We start from the raw sequence: 20,310 nt of genomic DNA on the forward strand, positions 1-20,310 counted from the left end.
GATAATTACCGAAGCGCGCAAAGGATTGTGGGTATAGATCGGACAGTTGTTTATTTTTCGGAGTTTCTAATCCGGTGTATGTATATCTGTGGCAAATTCAATCCAAATTTTAGGCGCTTTAACAGAAATGCAATCCGTCTGAAATTCTGACATTATTTAATAGGTTTAAAAGTTGATGTGTTTCGTTTTTCTATCGTTCTTTTTTCTAAAATATGAACAAAGTTTACATTTACCACGGCACTTTAATTTGCTATGGGTAATTTACTATAGAAAATGATTATCGTCAGTTACATTTTCACCGATGATTCAGTTAAAACATGATGGTTGGTTTGATATATAATTATTCTTATGTTTTTCTTCATTTGATTGGTCGCAAATGAAAGTAAACGATTCGATTAAACTTTTGAATCATTTTTATAACAGGAACGTGCCTCTTTATTATATAGTCCATCTGATCGTTTTTGGCAGCGGGACAGACACTGGCTGTCCGCAGCTTTCATCTATATTTTTATCATAAAAAGCAGTCATGTTTAATAATCGTTTGTAAAATGTTATAAAATCAATCAACAAGACATTTTAGTTCGAAATATTGGTGCGAATTACATTATGTCCGAGTGATTAACGGGACAAACTGTTATATTTTACGAATAGTAAATATATGTTCGTAATGTCTAAATATTGTTACAAAAACAAAGATTATTCTAATCAGTTCTTGATATTCACTTATTTATAAGAAAATATTTTTAAACACAATAGTGCATATTTGTTTACGATTCACTAATCAGCAATAGAGGTAACAAACCAATTCATGTAATAATGGAATTTAGGCAAGTTGGTACAATAGTCACAAAACGATAATCACAGTATCATCATGAGTAATTGAAAAAGATTGTTGGATTCCTTGTTAAGAGATTAAACAGATTCACATTAATAAAGTGTTTATAAATTGTATTTATTTTAAAGGCGGCTTAATATCCGACATTATGCAATTGGAATGTATTAGTTTTATTCGCCTTTATCAGCTCATATTCTATATCATTAAGACTGTGGAAGGACTTTATGTCCAATTCGACTTGGACATAAGTAACAGTTTTTTCCGTGTCGAAAATCCATTCTTATTATCGTTACAAGGGCTGTCTCAGCAGTCGCTTTCTTTGTCGCCTTGAAACAACGCCCTTACGAAAAGTTGTCTTTTGTAATGGTCATTCACAAATAGTTCAAAAAAGAAATTCATTGATATATGATATAAAAATTGCCTTAATAGTACTTTACGTGAGACACGTGTGGTTTTTATTATAAATGTGAAGAAGAATATTAGAAACAATGATTAACAATTATAAAGTTATTTTAAGTTTTTATCGTACACTCACCATTACGCTATAAATGGTATGCATACCCACTTGTAGTTTACAGACGATTTGGTACGTGTGTTATTTATTTTCCATAATCAAAATACTTTATTCGAAGATGCCTATTCATTCTGCCATAAAGGATCATTTTTAGGGAAAAACAGACCAGCTTTATGCCAAACAATGATACTTTTTTTATACTACATTACTATTCATAGCAATAGAGAGTTCTGTGCTCTTGGTAGATTAACTGGTACATGCGCATAAGAAGCAATAAAATGAGTATATTGCAGTACAATGTATTTATATAACAAAAACAACGATCCCTCAGCAGCTAACTGAATACACTACCGTAACTGATCACGTACGAATGATAATAGCAGACGAACACTCGACCAGGAGATAATGTAAAATAATAATACTTGTAACAATTATGGGTTATATCTAATCGGACGATAAAGAATTGTTATGCCCCTATTTAAGTAGAATATGATGACGAAATGGAACGTGTACAGTAATGATAACGATGTTGATGTATTTGATGTAAATTGAGATAATGATGTTGTTATGATGATTGTGGGAAATTGGGGATGTTGATGATTATTATAATAAATTTGATGATGTTAACGATTATTGCAATAGTGTTGATGACGATTATGATTTCAACGAATATAGAAAAAACTGATATTCCTCTTTAGATAAAAAGTATAACAACTTTCTGCACAAGTTATTAACTATTACTCCAACGTGAATTCTGAATCATCAGTTAGAGACAAGTGATGATGATGATGATGGTAATGATGAAGATGATGACGATCACATATGCAATGATGATGATCCTAATAATATTGATGATGACAATCTATGTATGATATATTGCCGTTACAAAGTTTTGCAAAAGACTGGCATAGACAATCGAAATTTAAAAACAAATTACTTATAAGCATGTTAAAAATCATTACGATTCCTGTCATTTTTTTTAAAAAAGATTGCCATGGCAAATTAACAAAACAATAGTTGTCACGGTTAAATGATAAGGTACTTCTCATGGTAAGATAACAATTTGGTATGGTCAAATTTCAATTTGCCATGGCAAAAAACATCTTTGCATTTCTACAAAAACAATAGAAGTAAATTATGGGAATGATAGAAAGACGATTCAGATTAACATATAAATATCTTAATCAATCTATAGAAAATATAAAGTTTCTTTTTTAAAGCGCAAAATTTTAGATTGAATTTCCCAAAATCTGGCATGGCACAGTAGTTATGATATATAAATATGTATATCACGCTGTGCTTTATTTATCCCAGGTACACCGCAATGTTCATTCTATGCAATATGACGGGGAGAGATGCTCCGGATGCAGTTTCGTTCTATTACGAGAAATCATTACTACATCTTCCTCATGAAGTTACAGTTGTTAAAATTACTCAACATTTTCCTAAGTTCAGGTTTAGTATGTGTGTTTCACCGTTACATTCAATGTTCAATGATACGACACAACTTATAGAATGGATTGAACTTAATTGGCTTCTCGGAGTAGAAAGATTTATGTTTTATATAAACAGTATTTCGCAAAATGTATCAAGTGTTCTAGAATATTACAAGCACAAAGAAATTGTACAATTAATAAATTGGAAAATTCCAAAATATTTAGAGGATGATGTGCATTATTATGGACAGCTTGCTGCACTAAATGACTGCCTTTATAGAAACAAGGGCAAAAGTATCTATCTATCATCCACCGACTTAGATGAGTTTATCATTCCACAAAAACCGGAGCACTTCACGTGGTCCGATATGATGGATGATCTTCCGCTATATAGCGTGTACCTAGTTCGAAGCTCGTTTTTTAGCTGCTCTAAACAACAATTATGTAAACATGGAATGACAATTGATTCCCACAACGTACGAGACAATATAATTCTACGACGTCATGTGAGATCCAAGTATATAGGCAAAACTAGCGAAGTAATTGTCATGGGTGTCCATTATGCATGGGAGATTCAAAATGGTGGTGAATACACTTTTAAGCCAGAAGTAGCGTTATTGCATCACTACAGAAGGTTAAGTACATTCTACACTTTACAGGAACCGAATAAGGTACTTCATTCTTGTGCAAGGAAATACAGTGCGTATCTCAAAAGAAATATATTCAAAGTTATTTTAGAAATATTTAATGAAAGAACTAGTCAATTGTGACTCTGACTGTCATATTTTAACAATTCCTTTTAAGATATCTAAAATTAAAACAGTGTAGAAATCTTATACGTTTTCTAGAAGAAATATTGTTCAAAAATTCTCATTGAATATTTTGTGTTTTATTTTCTATTTTATTTCATCATGTAATTGTTTTGTTCTTTTCATATTTCTATCCCATTATTTACAGTTTTGTTATCTTCATTTTTTGAATGTTCACGCCGCTTCAAAGACAAACATTCATTTTAATTCAAAATGGTTCGTTTAAGCTCAGATCGAGCGATATGAAGTATAATGATACTTTGTGAAATGTTTTACCTAATTGGATCAAGATTAGAAGACATGCTTAGTCATTTCCAAAATAAAACTAAAAAAATGAATATAAAAACCCTCTATGTGATTATTTATTATTTCTTTCAACATAACACTCAAATAAGAACAGAGGGTAAGTATTGTATATAATGACTACTAACCCATACAGTCATTTAACAGCGGTTTTAGCCCAAGCGTTATTACGTTTGATTTTGGTCTTTGATAATTCGTATCGAAACACCGAATAAAGATGCCTATTCAAGTTTTTTTCTCGGTTGAACTATCACTAGTTTACCCTAATAAAGAAAAGGCACACTGCGGAAAATAAATAAAACACGAATAACGCGAACACTTTAACATCACAATGTTATGTTATTTGTTGTATGTCTGTTATAACAGTTTGATGGTTTAGACCAGTTTTGAGCAGGAGAGTAGCTTTTATAGTCAATTCAATCCTTCAGAATTTTTCACAATTTCTTCAATTACAATAGCTTGTAAAGTGATCATTATTTTCAGCTATTCAAGAAAGATTGTGTTTATTAAATAAATTGTCACCTTGCTGGATGTAATTAAACTAGATCAACATTTTTTGTTAATGTTTCTTTAATTTGAATAAAACCTGAAATTTAAAACAGACATAACAAGAGGGAGTACGGATCAAGGCTAAAATTGCTAACTGCACATCTGTTATTTGAATGATCAAGTGAAAAATATTTATAACTAACACATATGACAAAACTAAAAGTGTGCCCATGTGACACAGATGGCCCAACTTATCCAATGCTTCTAGATACAATTATATGCCTCCCCCGAAACTACATTTCTCAAGTGCTGAACATTTATCTCTTTCCTATTTAATTAAAAATGACAAATACAATGATAAATAAATACATTTACGCAGTCAAACACTAACTTCAACTTGCATCTTGATTGGCTAGAGGCATTTAAATTCAGTAGTTCAGTGAAAGTGCATTTATCTCCATTTGCATTCACAAATTCATTTTTAATTTTTCAATTTAATGCTATATTTTGATTTGCTAAATCCGGTAACATTTGCTACAAGTAAGTTACACTAAAAGACTTTATGTGATCAAATGTTGATTCTGTCTTTTTAATATGTGCATCATGCATCCATCTAGTGAGTCTTCCTTTTCCTGTTGTTCCTGTGCATGTCTTTAATTTTAAGTCTACACTTTAAGTATTGTTTCTCTGTCATGTTCAATCTCGCATTTACATATATACACCTGTATATATGATTTTTCATCGCAAACGAACCATTTGTTATGACTTATGCTTCTGAGCAATTTAATCGTAAAATTCGGGGAAAATGATATTTGAAATCGTTGTTCTTTTACAAATATTGAAAAGAATAATATCTTATTTAAGAATATGACAATGTCAAAGAATTTATTGACACTACCTCAAAACATCATATACATATCAATATATTTACAAACAATGATATAATGATACAAGTAGCATTATGTTTACACAAAACTCTTGTTACTATCTAGTGGTGTACATTATCATATTTATTTTCTTACACTTTATTATCTTTTTCGTTCTTCAGAGGCATGGAACACAAACTTTGCCAAATTATCTATAATATTTTCAGCCTGACACCTCATTAAGATATTAAATTTATGAATATTTTGACAAAACCTTTGCTTAGTAAGTATTTTGATCTTAAGCGTCCATAAGCCGTACATATCATTACGAAATGGTATTCTGTTTCTAATGAAACTTTACATAAATTACATATACGCTCAGATCTCTCTTCTTGCCATTGTCATACTTAAGAATAAAGGAATAGCCTACTATAAGAAATTACATAATTATTATACGGTATAATTCATCTGACCTTGTTTGATATTCGAACAATGTTTTCAAGTTTTATTAATTCCATTATCAGATTACAAAACTTGAGCAGCTTACTCAGACATAATTGAAATGTAATCTGGTCTGACTTAATACCATTGTCAATGGTAAATCAATTTTTGATCAAACAAATATGTCGTGGTTAAGTGACCGACTCTCTACAAGCAAGTAAAAGACATTTTTTGACCTTGACAAATTTATTTGTATTATGTCCATAAACACGAAAATGCATGTAGCTCAATAATGATTTAAATAATCGGCGATTATTTGTTTTTTTTGACACTCTATAAATGTCCCCCATCACAAAAATATCTACATAACACTTCTATGACGAAAAGTAAAATTGGATGTTCACCTTCCTTACAAAAATATTGTTGAATATATATAAATCATATGATAAAAAAGAATTAACAAAGTTGTTATGTTTACTCTTTTTTAGTATTATTATTTACTAAATCACTCTGAATTATTTTAAAAATGAAAGTGTTAAGAAAAGAATTATTACAATGCACCCAGGGCACTTACAATTTGCAAAAAATACAGACATTCCTGTCATGTTATGTGTTAAAATATAAAATAAAACCTGCAGTTATCTATTCAGTTTCAATGCAGAAATATCGCGATAAAAAGTAGAATAAATTATATTTGGCAACTATTCTGATAACTAATATTTATTAAAACATTTCTATTTCTTTGAAGGTTTGATTTGATTTAGGAACAATTCTTTAGTGATAATTGTTTTAACGATGGTGACACCAAGATGAAAATTCATAATCAAATGCAAGCCAAAGTTAGTGCATCTTCCAAGATAACATTGGTATTTTACTATTGACATGTATTGTTTGATATTCCTTACATAATTTATATTGTTTGCTTTTCTCACCTTTTACATGATTTATTTCGTGTGTAAATGAATACGTTATCGTGTTAGTTTATCTCCTATAACATTCGTTATTAAAATAACAATGCTTCGCTGTTAAAAGAGTTCAACATGAACCTGTACAATTACAGTAATGATTTATACCTCGTGATCTTGAATTGTGTATATGAATATCATGCTTACAGATGTCATTAATGATTGTTTAAAAGAAGAATACTATACAAAATTCAAAAGAAAATAATAATAATGAATAAATAAATAAAATTAAATAGAAAAAATAAACAAAAACAAAACAGACAGAAATCAAAAATTGTTCTTTCTTGACTTATGGACTTATGAACAGACCCTAATCAGGCCCAGTCAAACCTTGCCTGTAACATTTTCAATTCATTCGTTTTGAACGGTCTTTATTTCTTTCTATTTTACACTGAATTTAAATGTATTTGCATTTCATCATGGTCATTTTGGTCTCAATATTTCTCTGATATTTTATGATTTTTGTTTGCCATCGCTTATGGATTGCTGTATATCCCTCATATAGAGTTCGAATTTTTGACAAGCAATTAACAAAGTTCAAGACCTATCACGTGTTAAAAAAAACATATTCAATTAACAAGTCTAGTTAATTGTGCCAATTTGATGAGTACAAACCAAGGAATTTTTAAAAAAAACTTTGTCCTCATATAATTAATAATAACATCATTTTTTTTTCAAATTATCGCAGTGGTGTTGTAAAATGTATAAAGCACCCCAAAACGGCAAAAAGCAAGTGTTTCAGGCCAGGCTCAGTTTGATTTAGGCTATTCATGGACGGCAATGGTTTATTTTTAACCCGCCCAACCTGCGGAACTAAACAATAATGAAGGGTTTTGAGTATGAAAATGATTTGGAAACATCCGCAGATGTGTACATCATAACAAGGACCTTTAAATATGCCATCGAACCCTTCAATGAAGAGAAGAGAAGTGAGCCTTGTACGAAGGATGAAGCTTATTTAAAATGAAATAATTCAAGAGAACCGTAGATAATAAATAATCCTTGAATCAATTTCATAGTTACGACTTAAATTTAGTCATACGAATACCTCCTGCCGTCTTGTGAGCTTAACTTTTTCTCTTGTAACCACACTATCAAGGACAAAATGTATATAACATACCGTCAAATGTCACTGTTATGAACTGGCGAGCGTTTCACTAACATAACGTAAGTTTTGCGTATCTATTTACGTAAATTTGGACTTAAGCAAAACGTAAATTTACGTGAGTTGCGTTTCACTAAACAGAACGTAGCGTAATTTTACGACTCTGAAAATTTACGGTAACCGACTTTTCAATAGGAGGTAAAAAAGCGCTCCCGGATGTTGACAGTCGTCTGTCAAAAAGTCAAAATGGAGAAAAACGCGGAGAAAAAACGGAAGGAGAATTGGTCAAAGGGGGAGGTGGAGGCGTTATTGACAGGTTATATTGATAACCACACGGAAATAGAAAGCATATTTTCTGTTAAAGTGACTGCCAATGTGAAGGAAGCTTGTTGGCAGGATATTTTGGAGAGGTAAATTATGTCATGTAGGTTCGTCGAAAGTAAAGTAAGCAGATGCTAGATCTATATTTGGCCTCGTCCTATATTTTTTTTAAATATGACGTCGCTTGATATTTGTGCTTCTTGGCAAAGCAACAGGCTTGATCGACATAAACTATAACAAGTCTGTAACGTCTGGTATATTGAACTATATTTGGCCCATTTTTAATTAAAGAATACGGAAAAAAATCTAGGATGAAATAATTAAAAATAAAATCGTATGAGTGTCAAACATCTATATATTTTTTAATTATGTGCTTTGTACAGGCAGCGTCTTTAAAATAGAAAGACTCTGGTACCGGGAATGACTTACTAATAATCTATAAAACGTTACATATATATGTCCATAACTACTGATAAACTATATTAATTTTATTTTCTACACAATTTCAAACAGTTGATAAAGGGTAAACTCGGCCCTATACCAACTCGGCACGGGTCAACTCGGCCCTGTGGCCCCCTCATTTAAAAACTTATATTAGGATAAAGATTGTTTAGATTGTTTAGTTAATATAACATTTAAAGAGTAAATTATTATAAAAGTATTCAAAAGTACGATCAATTACAAACAGAATTGAAAAGGGTGACAGTGCATATGTAAGTATTGTTGTTAAGAAGATACAATATACATGTATGTTAAATATTGATCCATAAAGTGTTTGGATTGAATATTTATGACAACAAATGTTATTGTATTTGACACGTTTTGAGTGTATGTTCTTTTATATGACTAATGCTGTTTTAACGATATTTTTTTAATAAAAACATCTGAAGTAGACAAAACATGCATATAAATTGTAAACTCTTCCTTTCTCTACAACTCCATACAAATTGGTACTTTCGTCAATAAAACTTTTAAATATCCTTGAGTAGAGGTCTATTACTGTGAAAATGTTAAACAATGAATGTTATGATGAAAACATTTAAAAAGTAATCATTACCAGTAATATATAATTATGGGCTGAGTTGGAATAGGGACGAGTTGACCCGGGGGCCAATAGATAGATAGATAGATAGATAGATAGATAGATAGATAGATTTAGTTCGGCATAAAGGTAAACATGTTACATGATAAACTGTCACAATAGGGACTACGATGGGATACCAGGCCGACCACAATTGCTATCTAAAACAACCAACAACTCAGAACAGAAAATATATACAAATTTATTTACAAGAAACGAATATTTATAAATGAAAAATGATTATATATGAAAAATCACTGCGCAAACAAACACTATCAACGTATCTCAGTCTATTTCTCCCGTAAAGTTTCTGTCATGATGTTTCAATAAAGTGGTGGCGTTGTTGAACAAAATTCGTCACAATGGCGGGCGTCTTGTATAAAATCTTATCAAGCGTAACTGTACTTCCTACAGTGTTGGCACAGTTGATAGGATCCTGAACAAGGGCATGCGTCACCCTTTAGCCATGGACATACGTGTGGAGGGCCCGTGTCATCTTCGGGTGTGTCCTCAAATAAGAAGCTACAAAGTATAAAACATGGTAAGTTCCATGGTAATCAAACATAAGGGTATAATAAAGTCCCTTGGAAAAGACTCGACCTTTGTCGGTTTCCAATAAAATAACGTGCTTCTTTGAATAAACAAACTGTCCACTATAGTACACCATATATTCCGTGGAACAAAATTCAATCACATCCGCATAATACTGCGTTGCAAATATATTCAAATATACGCCACATAATAACCACCAATAAATAAACGTCTTCCAAAATCATGCCACTGAAGATCCTTCTCTAGAGATACGTTAGTTTTGATACGTTGTATTTACTTATAACAAAAACTGATGATAAATGAAATGAAGTAAGATGATAACGTAAATTAAATTGATTGAAACAAATCATTACGATACTGCAGCATTTTACATAAAGTTACACAAATACGGTAGAACCATAATAAATTATTTATGAATAGATATATATATATATCTATAAAATATTCATGGCTCCTATACAATTACAATATAATTAAAACTTCAATTAACATACATCAATTAACATGTCTCGGTATAAATTTGCAATAGCGAAACACTAGAATAAAAAGAGCTTTTAAAATTTAATCTGCAAAAATTTAGAAAATTTAGAAAACAATAAATTACTGCCAAGTAACTAAACCTGAATCAAATAAAACTATAATTCTAACAGAAAATAGTAGTTTACGAAATAGCAAAAATTGATGAAACAAAATCACTAGAAAATTAAATTTACCTTGTACAAGCTGTAATTTTATGACACATATAATTTGTCTGTCACCGTCATAGTGACCTGTATAACGTCCAGTGCATTGCAATATATCACTTAAAATTTAGTCATTGTATAGCAAACTACTGAGTACTTAGCGGGAAAACGGATCCTGCAAAACATGAAAAATCGATTTGCCCGAAATAAAGCTGGGACGGCGGGAAAAATAGTTATGTAAAATAAAGGCCCGTCCTTCATATACAGACTTAATACATATATCTGGTTCATAAAACAAAAATGTAACTTTCTTATTACTGAAAGGATTTTTGTGAAATAAACGGCAAGATGTTTAAATTGAGACATGGAAATTTATGCAAACCATAAAAATACTCTAAATAATAATTTCACCCGAAAACTCTAAATTGAACAAAAGATGATGCAATCTCACATCAATGAATATAGAGTAAAAATGAGGTTCGGCGTGAAAATATAATGCAAGATTTTACAAACGTACTTTCACTTTGTGACATAAACAAACACAATATAGATTAAAACAATTACAAATAAATAAATAAATAAATAAATAAATGAATAAATACTATATTATGTAAACCATGACATGTTCCCAAAACCAAGGATAACACAAAAAAGAGCAAGCTCTTATTTCCATTGTGGTCCTTAGCATTTGGTGGCATGACATAGAGAGGTATTTCATAAAGGAAAAAAAATATCACAAATTATAAGATAAATCACATTAATGAAGGATATCATTTAAAATCATCACAATTTAAGATGTAAGGTATTGTAAATAAAAAGTCATTATCACATTAAGAAATAAGTATGTGCATAGTAAGAAAGGATTACATTAAAATATCACAGTTGTTATGAGTATGTAAGGCAAGAACATGCCATAGATTACACTAATCAAAAAAAGATAAAGTTTTTAAAGTCTTAATAAAAAATTTAAAACAAATATCAAAAAATGAAACAGTAAACCTGAGCCGAAAAATAATTCACTAAAGTAATGAAAACATAAAATTTTCTTGCAAGAAATTTTAAGAAAGACACTTAGATGCTACTTAAAAAGTGACTTTTGATGGCTACCTTAAAACGATGAAATTTCTTAATTTCAGTTATGCAGGTTGGAAGACTGTTCCATAGTTTAGCACCAATAAAACTGAAAGACTTTGACCCGGAACCTTTAACCTTAGGAAGACAATACCCTCCTTTTTTTCTCAGTCTGGTGCAATAAGAATGCATAGATTCCTGAGAAACAAAATAATCACTTAAGTACCCTGGGGCCATTTGGTTTTTAACCTTAAAAACGTGACATAACATGATTTGTTCAACTCTTTTACAAACTGGTAACCAATTAAGGGATTTAGAATGGGAAGGGCCAATATGAACTCTGGAATCAAGGTTTAGAACAAATCTCATCATTTTATTTTGTGTTGTCTGTAATTTATTTTTCAAGACCTGAGTTAAACCATTTTACCAGACACAGCGGGCATAGTCAAAGTGGCACTGAATTAATGAATTGACAAGCAGTTTTTTGGTATGCTGTGTACGGAAATCTTTCTTACGGTAAAGGAACTTTAACCTGGCGTTAGCCTTCTGAATTACTGTGTCTGCCATGTAACCAAAGGACAGGTACTGATCAATAGTTACCCCAAGATATTTGATGGATGTGGATGCTTCTATTGCAGTGCCATTACAATTTATGTTTAATTTGGAATGTGACCTGAGTTTCTGTTTAGACCCAAACACAATGGACTCAGTTTTACCTAAGTGCAACGATAACTTATTATCAATTAACCATTGACTTACTGAGGACAAATCTTCAGATACAGAAATTTCCACCTCAGATAATTTTTTTCCAGAAACAAGTATTCCAGAGTCATCAGCATATAGCAATAGTCTATTTTTCACTTTACGTTTGTAGTATTTGTAATGAAACACTATGATCCCAATTTAAAATATATGTTAAAATGTTTTTCATTGTATCTACTGTTAAAGTCAATACATCGAGTTATCGTCGATATTTGTCCATCGATATATATTGATAAAAAATTGTCTATCAAAAACAGCCCTATCTATTTCTTAATCAAATTGTAATAAAAAAAATCAAATAACAGAAAAGAAAAGTGATAAAAAAATAAAAGATACAAGCAAAATATAATGCTTTGCTTTGTTTTTGCTTTAATTTAAAATTCTATTTTTATACAACACAAAAAAAAAGGGGGGAGGGTGGGAAATGTCCACAATCGCAACTACTCGGCCCTTTCCATCAGTCTTTGGATAAGGACCTCGAACACAATAGTATGAATACACAGAACGGATATGGTATTTCGGTTTAACCTACGGAAGAAACTAAACATGTAAACAAATAGTAATTTAATGCTGGGAGTTGTTGACAAGTTTATTTCCTATATATGTAGTAAAAGTCCACAGAATGTTACTTTCTAGTAATTTCTACAGGTACAATGTGTAGTTGAAATTTATGGAAATAAGTGATAAGGTTAAATGTCATATAAATATACAAATGTAAAAGAACTTAACATCATTACAAAAATTCCAGGACGAAAAAAATGAGGCCTGCATTCAACATTGTCTATTGTTATCTTAAATATTTTTTTCTGTCAATTCAGTGTTAACAGCCAGAGTTCCTGTACCAGAACCATAAATGAAATTAAAAAAAAATGGTCCGACCTTAAAATGGCTATTAAAAAATAGGAGAGAGAGCATCGGCTGTTTGCCACTAAGGCTGGAGGAGGGCCACCTCAAGCTAATCCAGACAGTTTGGAAGAAAAGGTAACCAAATAGCATGCATCTGAAACAAACCTGTCTTTATCCCAATTTCACTTGCAAAAAATAAGTTATATATTCTATGTGTTTTCAACTTGTGTCAAAAGTACATTAATTTTGTACATCATGTAAATTTATTTCTGAAAAATCCTAATTATTTTTCTTTATATTTTGTTTCAAGGGATAAATTGATTTAAAACAATTAAACTATGATTTACTTCAATCTTATGTGAACTTTTAGGTTCTACAGTTGATTGGAGAGATTACAGTTGCTGGTATTTCGGGTGTAGATACCTTCAGGGAAAACTGTAAGTAAATTTCAATCCAAAAACATGTGTTTCTTGAAGTACAAGTAATGATAAACATTTCAGAATTAGTTAATAATAATGATTTGTAAAAATAGGCAATTGTTTTTCCAATAAATTTATGTTGATCCAGAAAAAATGTAATTGATAACTGTTACAACAGACAAGTTTGCATCCAGATAGTTTAGTGGTAGAACAGCTGTTACTTTGTGACAGAAGGCCTGGGTTCAATTCCCAGTTTGGATTACTGTTTTGTTTTGTTGACAGTTTTCATTACTTTTTCCTTTGCTCAAGTTCTTAGTAGTATAGCAATTGAGCGTGTCTAGAACACCTTACCAAAAAAAAAAAAAAATATATATATGGGCACAGTCATGCGATTTGGGGTCTTAATGACATTTTTATCGATTTTGAGATTTTCACATCAAATTAAAGCTCATGAAATATGCTTTCCGTCGATATAATTCATATGCAAAAGAGATTATTATTTTTTTCAATATGACTTATTTCACAACGTCATGTTGAAACTTCTTGGCGTTGTTGTTGTCGTCGCTAAATTGACGTCAATGTTTCCCATTTATCACGTCATCGTTTCCCGCTTTTCTTGCATTAGGTTTGTTCAAATGATTATACTATTTTTTGGCGAGGGAAAAACATATTAGGCCCCATTAACTTGAAATAATGAATAAGTAAATGTTATTGTAGTGGTACATTTTATATGATGTTATTATCATGACCAAAATATATTTTTCTGAGTAACATATTTCGAAATGTTAATTTAATGGAGCTGTCTGTTAAAACATGAAACGGATATAAGAATCTTTGACACAAAAAAGAATTAAGTTTTATCAATCAATATTTTTTTATTTCTCTATTTTAAACATTTGCTTCAAATGTGTACACCGCAAAACTCGTCTCTGTACGCTGGCCTGACGTATGGACGTACGGAGTTGTTCAGGTAGGTTTGCCGCCGTTGACTAAAGCCCACTTGGTTGAATTGGTTCTGGTCTTACAGCCGCTTCAAAACGCGAAGACTGACGCTTTAAAATACAAAATCTTTTTCCTGATTTTGATTCATCAGATGAAATTCGCACGGGGTAACAATACCTGGTTCGTCTTGCGGGAAAACCCGGGAAAAGTCCTGATTTTTCCTAAAATTTTAAAAACCCTTAAAATTCATCTCTTTTCCCTTTAAGTTTTTCCACAATTTTTAATTTTTAATTTATAAAAGGGTAAAAACTTTTTAAAATTTCCATTTTTTTTTTTTATTTCATTTTTACAAAAACCTTATCCTAATTAATTTTTCCCTTATAAATAAAAATTTTTTTATTATTATTTCAAAACATAAATTACTAAAAACAATTTTTATTAAAAGGATATTTTTTATTAGATTATGATGATTTGAGGGGAGGGTTTTAAATGAGGGATGTTTATTTCATTATTATTAATTATTATTTTTTTTAAAAAGCAGTTTCTGAAATGTTCCCATCCTGTTTAACTCCCTTTTTCCTTTTTTCACGGTTTTAAAAAATTTTTTCCCTCTAAAAACCCCGACTTCCAATTTCTCCATGCCCAATGTGAAAACGGACAGCAACATTTGTTTTTGATGATTTGTTTACAACATTTTCAAGCTGTCCAAGCGTCTCTACATCTGTTCGTCTATATATTCGCTTAACGTGGCGAAGCCGGAATCTACTAAACACCGGGCGTGTCCTGTTTCAATATAACAAGGCTGAAAATTTTAGCATGCTAATGTAAAGTTATAAATTGCTGCACATTGTTTTCATACTAAAAAAATCTTTGCCAGGAAGAAACAACAATTTCTTGCATGTCATTTAGACACAAAGCATTTTGAGTAAAAACTAACAATGAATGTTTTAACATTCCGAAATACATAAACATATCAAGCAAAATGTCTGTTTTATATTTTCTGAAAGATTGCCTTAGCGGTATTATCGTGATGTCTCGATTAAGAGAAACATAGCACGTGTCTTTATTTATAAAAAAACCGCTTTCCGCAGGCTATCATGTGTCATCATGAATCGCAATTTAATAACAAACTGCGTACCGTAAAAGCGATTTTCAGCCTGATAATGTATCGTAATCTGTTCCTATTTCTTTTTATTGTGTAAATCAAAATTAAATGATATTTTTAAAAACGGTGCACCACATATAATCACTAGCGTGTAAAGAATATTATCAACTTACATTGGAATTTGCATTAAGTATTCTATTACTTCATGCTGACCAGTCATTACTCTCCACATAAAATAAGCAAGCACATACTTATTTTGTTCTGCCCTGAAAAGCGAGAATGAATATAACAGTAGTATCGGGGTATTTTTCATTTATAACAATAAAACAAATCTATCATCGCGCAGATTAAGTATTCTATTACTTCATTCTGACCAGTCATTACTCTAATAAAATAAGCAAGCACATACTTATTTTTGTTCTGCCCTGAAAAGCGAGAATGAATATAACAGTAGTATCGGGGTATTTTTCATTTATAACAATAAAACAAATCTATCATCGCGCAGATTAATTAACTATATTTTTATGTAGATTTAATCAAATGCAAACTAACGCTTGTATATAAAATAAGATCTTTATAAACCAAAAATATCCATTATAAAGTTGTAACGATACTAAGAGAAGTTAGTTATTTCAGTACTGTTACATACTTAAAGGCCCATATTATGCCTCATATATGCTATCTATTTTATTTCTCAAAAAACATTTTGTCGGCATCAAGTTCCATTTTCTACAAAAAACTCATTTGCTATAAAGGTTAACTTTCTTTAACTTATTTTGCTCTATTAGAATTAGTTATTTGCATGGAAGTCAAAATACTACACTTTAACATTTTTCTACTTTTACAACACATTTACGTTCTGTACACTTTGCACTATTTTTTCAGTTGTTCAACATTCCACATGCCTCTAAATATATAAATTAGAATTATTAAATACGTTTTTATATTTTCTAAACAATTAAAATAAAATATTGATTTCCGAAGTATAAATGTGCCTTTAAACAGAATGAAATGTGTATAATTTACCTGGACAATTATCAGCATGGATTGAAAACTTTCTTGCTCTAACACAATGTTCCTGTAGTGCCAATCAACCATGGAAATAACTGCATCAGGGCCCATGTGTTTTGGATCCATCCTCTCCTACTGTCTCGTTTTCATCAATCAAAAAATTCAGTTGTTTAGGGATACCGTCTTATACGGAAACCAAAAATCTGTACTTTTCGCAATGTTAGAAATACAACGGTCCCATTTGTCTTGCGTGATGTGGCAAACTCACGTTTGACAAAAATCAAAGGTTAAAATGAAAGTATTCATCTTCATCAGCACTTCTTCTTAAACATGTTTTGTACGTGTCCCTCTCCTTAAATGTAAAAAGTTAGCAATTTCACAACTAAGCGTTTATCAAACTTTCCTGTAATCAAATTCCATAGATTTTTAAACGTTATATTTCATAAACATAATATTGAAAATCAAGAAAAGGAGATAAACATTAAATTATTAATCTTGTATATAATTTTGACTCATTCACATGTTTTAATTATAAATATTTCTTAATGTTTATAAAACTAGTACATACCCTTTGAGCTAAAATAATGTGTTGTCGCATGTTAGCTAAGGCCTCCAGCTTGTCTTCCTCTGACACTGCATCTGATATCATCTTTCTCATTCGCACACACGTACCGCAGACGTCATCTCTTGGTGTTGCTATTCTGATGTGAGGCATACACGTAGACCAGAGAGTTTTGAACATAGAAAGCGAGACGTGCTTGATTTGTGGAACGGCTTCCGTGCAAGAAATACAGTAATCCTTGTGCATCTGGACCTTTGTTGTTTCGGACGGTAAATAAATTGGTGGAATATCATCTCGTCCCCTAGGTGCGGCAGGCTGGTGTATTCCTCTTTCATCAGCAAAGTTACTTATAAAATGTATAACTCTTGTAACGTCGTCAAAGGTAATAGCATAATGTGGTTTTCTGCCAGTATTTCCATGTATAATTGCATTTTATAGTCTAAGTTTCATGCTTACGCACGTTCACCGACTTTACAGCTATTACCCCTGGTCATCGGGCTACTGGTATCTATCTATCAATCTCCCTGGGGAGTCTTTTAACTCCGCTTAATGCAGCCGACACTTTGGCGCAACGGATTTATACCACCCTCGCAGGTACCCATTTACACCTGGGTGAAGTGAAGCAATCGCAGGTAAATTTCTTGCTCAAGGAAATTAGCAGTGCCCCTAGTGGGGTTCGAACCCGGGACCTCTCGATCCCTAAGCGCGCGTCCTACCACTGGACTACTGCTCCTACACATGTATACGTGGAGCAATACCTTCCTGAAAAACTTGCTTACTTAAGCTACTTAGTGTTTTCTTCCCTATGCCATGACAAAGTAGAAATGTCTTGTTACAAACTTCAGTACCATGAAACGTATACTTTCTTCTCATTCTTTGACGTTTTTTTACCACGTTTGTGTTTTTCTGTAGATCTTTCATCATTTATCAGACCCATAATGTAATTTCCTTTGTTTCTTTTTCCATTTCTTTCATATTAAGTAGGTACTGATATTATTTGATCTTAGTGAATTTTCCGCTACATGCTAACCTACAACATTTACTTGATTTATAAAGATCAACCTGCTGCCGGTCAGAATCTGGTTCAACATAATCATCGCAGACTTCATATTCATCGGACCATTCAAGCTCTTCATCCCTTTCAATGTCTTCCGAACAACCATTTGCACCAGTACTTGCACCTGGTAAAGGAAGTCTCGCACACGGCTCTCCACAATACTATTTTCCCTATGTCTTGGTCAGAACCGCTTGTCGCTACAACATCTTCCTGGGTATCTACAGGGTGTAGTAAACGGGTTGTTTCTGCCAAAATGCTCTGATAAAAGGCTCTCTAGTTCCTGAAAATAAAAATACAAATAACTATATTAAATCAACCTCTTTATGCAAAATCTAATATCAAACATAATGACTAATAAGCTTAGAAAAATTAATTGCAAAATCTTAAAAAAATTTAACATTTTACTGTTAAAACTTTTTGCTCAGCATGTGATTAAAAAAATCCTAAAAAAATAAGATAAAGGCAGCGGTTTGAACCTCAACCGCCCGCCAACGAAAAGCGAACGGCGTTAAAACCGTTTAGCTTACAGAGGCATTTTTATTTATCGGTGAAGAAATATTTTCTTTATACAATGGGCTGTGTTTAAAACTGAAAAACAAGTCCCGCGGTTCCGACCGACCGTTTACACACTAATTCCAGCTATTTAATCTTTAAATTATTATCAACATATAAAATTTAATGTACATGTACGATCCATAAACAAAGTTTTATGGGTTTTTTTTATTCTATTGTATAATATATTTCATGTAGACACTATTTTCTAGTATTAGTCTCGCAAAGCGGCAAATATTTTTTTTTTAAAATTTTTTAGATTCTAAGTTCTTGATTGAAAATAAAAAATTAGCTTTAGAGAAAAAGAATAAATGTCGAAACATTTCATGCTTAGTCTATAAAAACCATGATAAAATTTTTTTCCAGCGTTTAAATAGGCACCTGATGTGAAAAGAGATTCACAAATTTTTTCTACTTTCGTTTTCAAATAACCGACTGACCTTCAAAACATTATTGATTCAAATGAAATCCAGATTTAAAACATAAACATACAGTAGATTGTTAAAAAAAACACAATAAAGAAAACTTACCTCTAGCTCATTCGCCATTTTACCGCAAAAGGGAAAAAACCCCCTGTAACCTGTCGATAAAAAATCGTAAACAAAACTTCAGAATTAACATTTTGTTTGTTTCGCAATTTACTTCCGGTTTTGACTTTTTTTACCCTCATTTATAGTTTGCGCATTATAGCAAATTTAAAACCCCAAATCGGCCCTGGCGGGGCTCATATATATAATTTCTTTCCTTTTAGTATCCCCCCCACTGGAACACCCTTTAAAAAATATAAAAAAAAAATTATTTGGGATAAAAAGGAAAAGAAAACTATTTTTAGGGTTTTTGGGAAAAAAAAAAAAAACTCGTTTTTACCCCCCTTTTAGAAAAAGCTAAAAGTAATGCCCTTTTAAAATTTAAAGGGATAGTAATGCTTAAGAAAAGCTTTAAAAAATGCTAAATAATTAATTAAAAGGGGATAAGAATTTTCCCCCCAAAAAAATTTAAACCCAGAGGGGATCCCCTTTAAAAAAAAGAAAAAAAGAAAAAAATAAATTTTTAAAAAAAATTTGGTGTTTAAAAACAAAATTCATTAACGTTTTAATTTAAAACCCCCCCGAACCCCCCGCAACAATTAAAAAAAGCAACCAACCCAAAATAAAAAGACCATAAAATTTCACCAAAACCAGGATTTTACCCCTTGACTGATGTAAAAAGTTTTAGTCAAGGAAACATTTAGGGGTCAAATTTCCCTTTTTAAATTGGGCACACGGTATGTTTTTCCACTTTCCCCTTTTTTTTGAATGAATAAAATTTCTCTTTTAATGAAAAACCCCAGCCTATTTATGAAAAAAAGTTAAAAAGCCCAAAAATCGGTTTTTTTTTACCCAGTGGATATCAGCCGAGAGACATGTTTCAAAATGTCTCAGCGATAAAATGGATTTTTTCTTTTGAAGTGAAAATATCTGATTTTTCAGATATGGGAAAAAGCCCAAAAACAACAACAAAAGGACTTCTACCCCAAAAAAAATTTATTTATGAGCATCGAATATCCATCAAAATATGGGCGTTGTTTTTATCTTTCAATACGC

General features: G+C 31.4%; 1 protein-coding gene and 1 long non-coding RNA gene across 2 annotated transcripts; one reads left to right on the forward strand and one right to left on the reverse strand.

The window, feature by feature from the left end:
• Positions 1-2,691: 2,691 nt before the first annotated feature.
• Positions 2,692-4,287, forward strand: LOC132746207 (glycosyltransferase family 92 protein F13G3.3-like). The gene is made up of 2 exons (XM_060735280.1): positions 2,692-3,456; positions 4,264-4,287. The coding sequence occupies exons 1-2, from the start codon at positions 2,692-2,694 to the stop codon at positions 4,285-4,287; spliced, it is 789 nt and encodes a 262-aa protein (XP_060591263.1).
• A 5,064-nt stretch (positions 4,288-9,351) lies between these two features.
• On the reverse strand, positions 9,352-10,531 carry LOC132746206 (uncharacterized). Its single transcript, XR_009627961.1, has 2 exons — positions 10,431-10,531; positions 9,352-9,687 (listed from the first exon to the last, which is right to left on the reverse strand). It is a non-coding gene; the product is annotated as an uncharacterized LOC132746206 (long non-coding RNA).
• Between the last annotated feature and the right edge of the window lie 9,779 nt (positions 10,532-20,310).

This window comes from Ruditapes philippinarum, unplaced genomic scaffold (assembly GCF_026571515.1).
Source record: "Ruditapes philippinarum isolate M1 unplaced genomic scaffold, ASM2657151v2 ctg9412_1_1_1_1, whole genome shotgun sequence".
Lineage (NCBI taxonomy): Eukaryota > Metazoa > Mollusca > Bivalvia > Venerida > Veneridae > Ruditapes > Ruditapes philippinarum.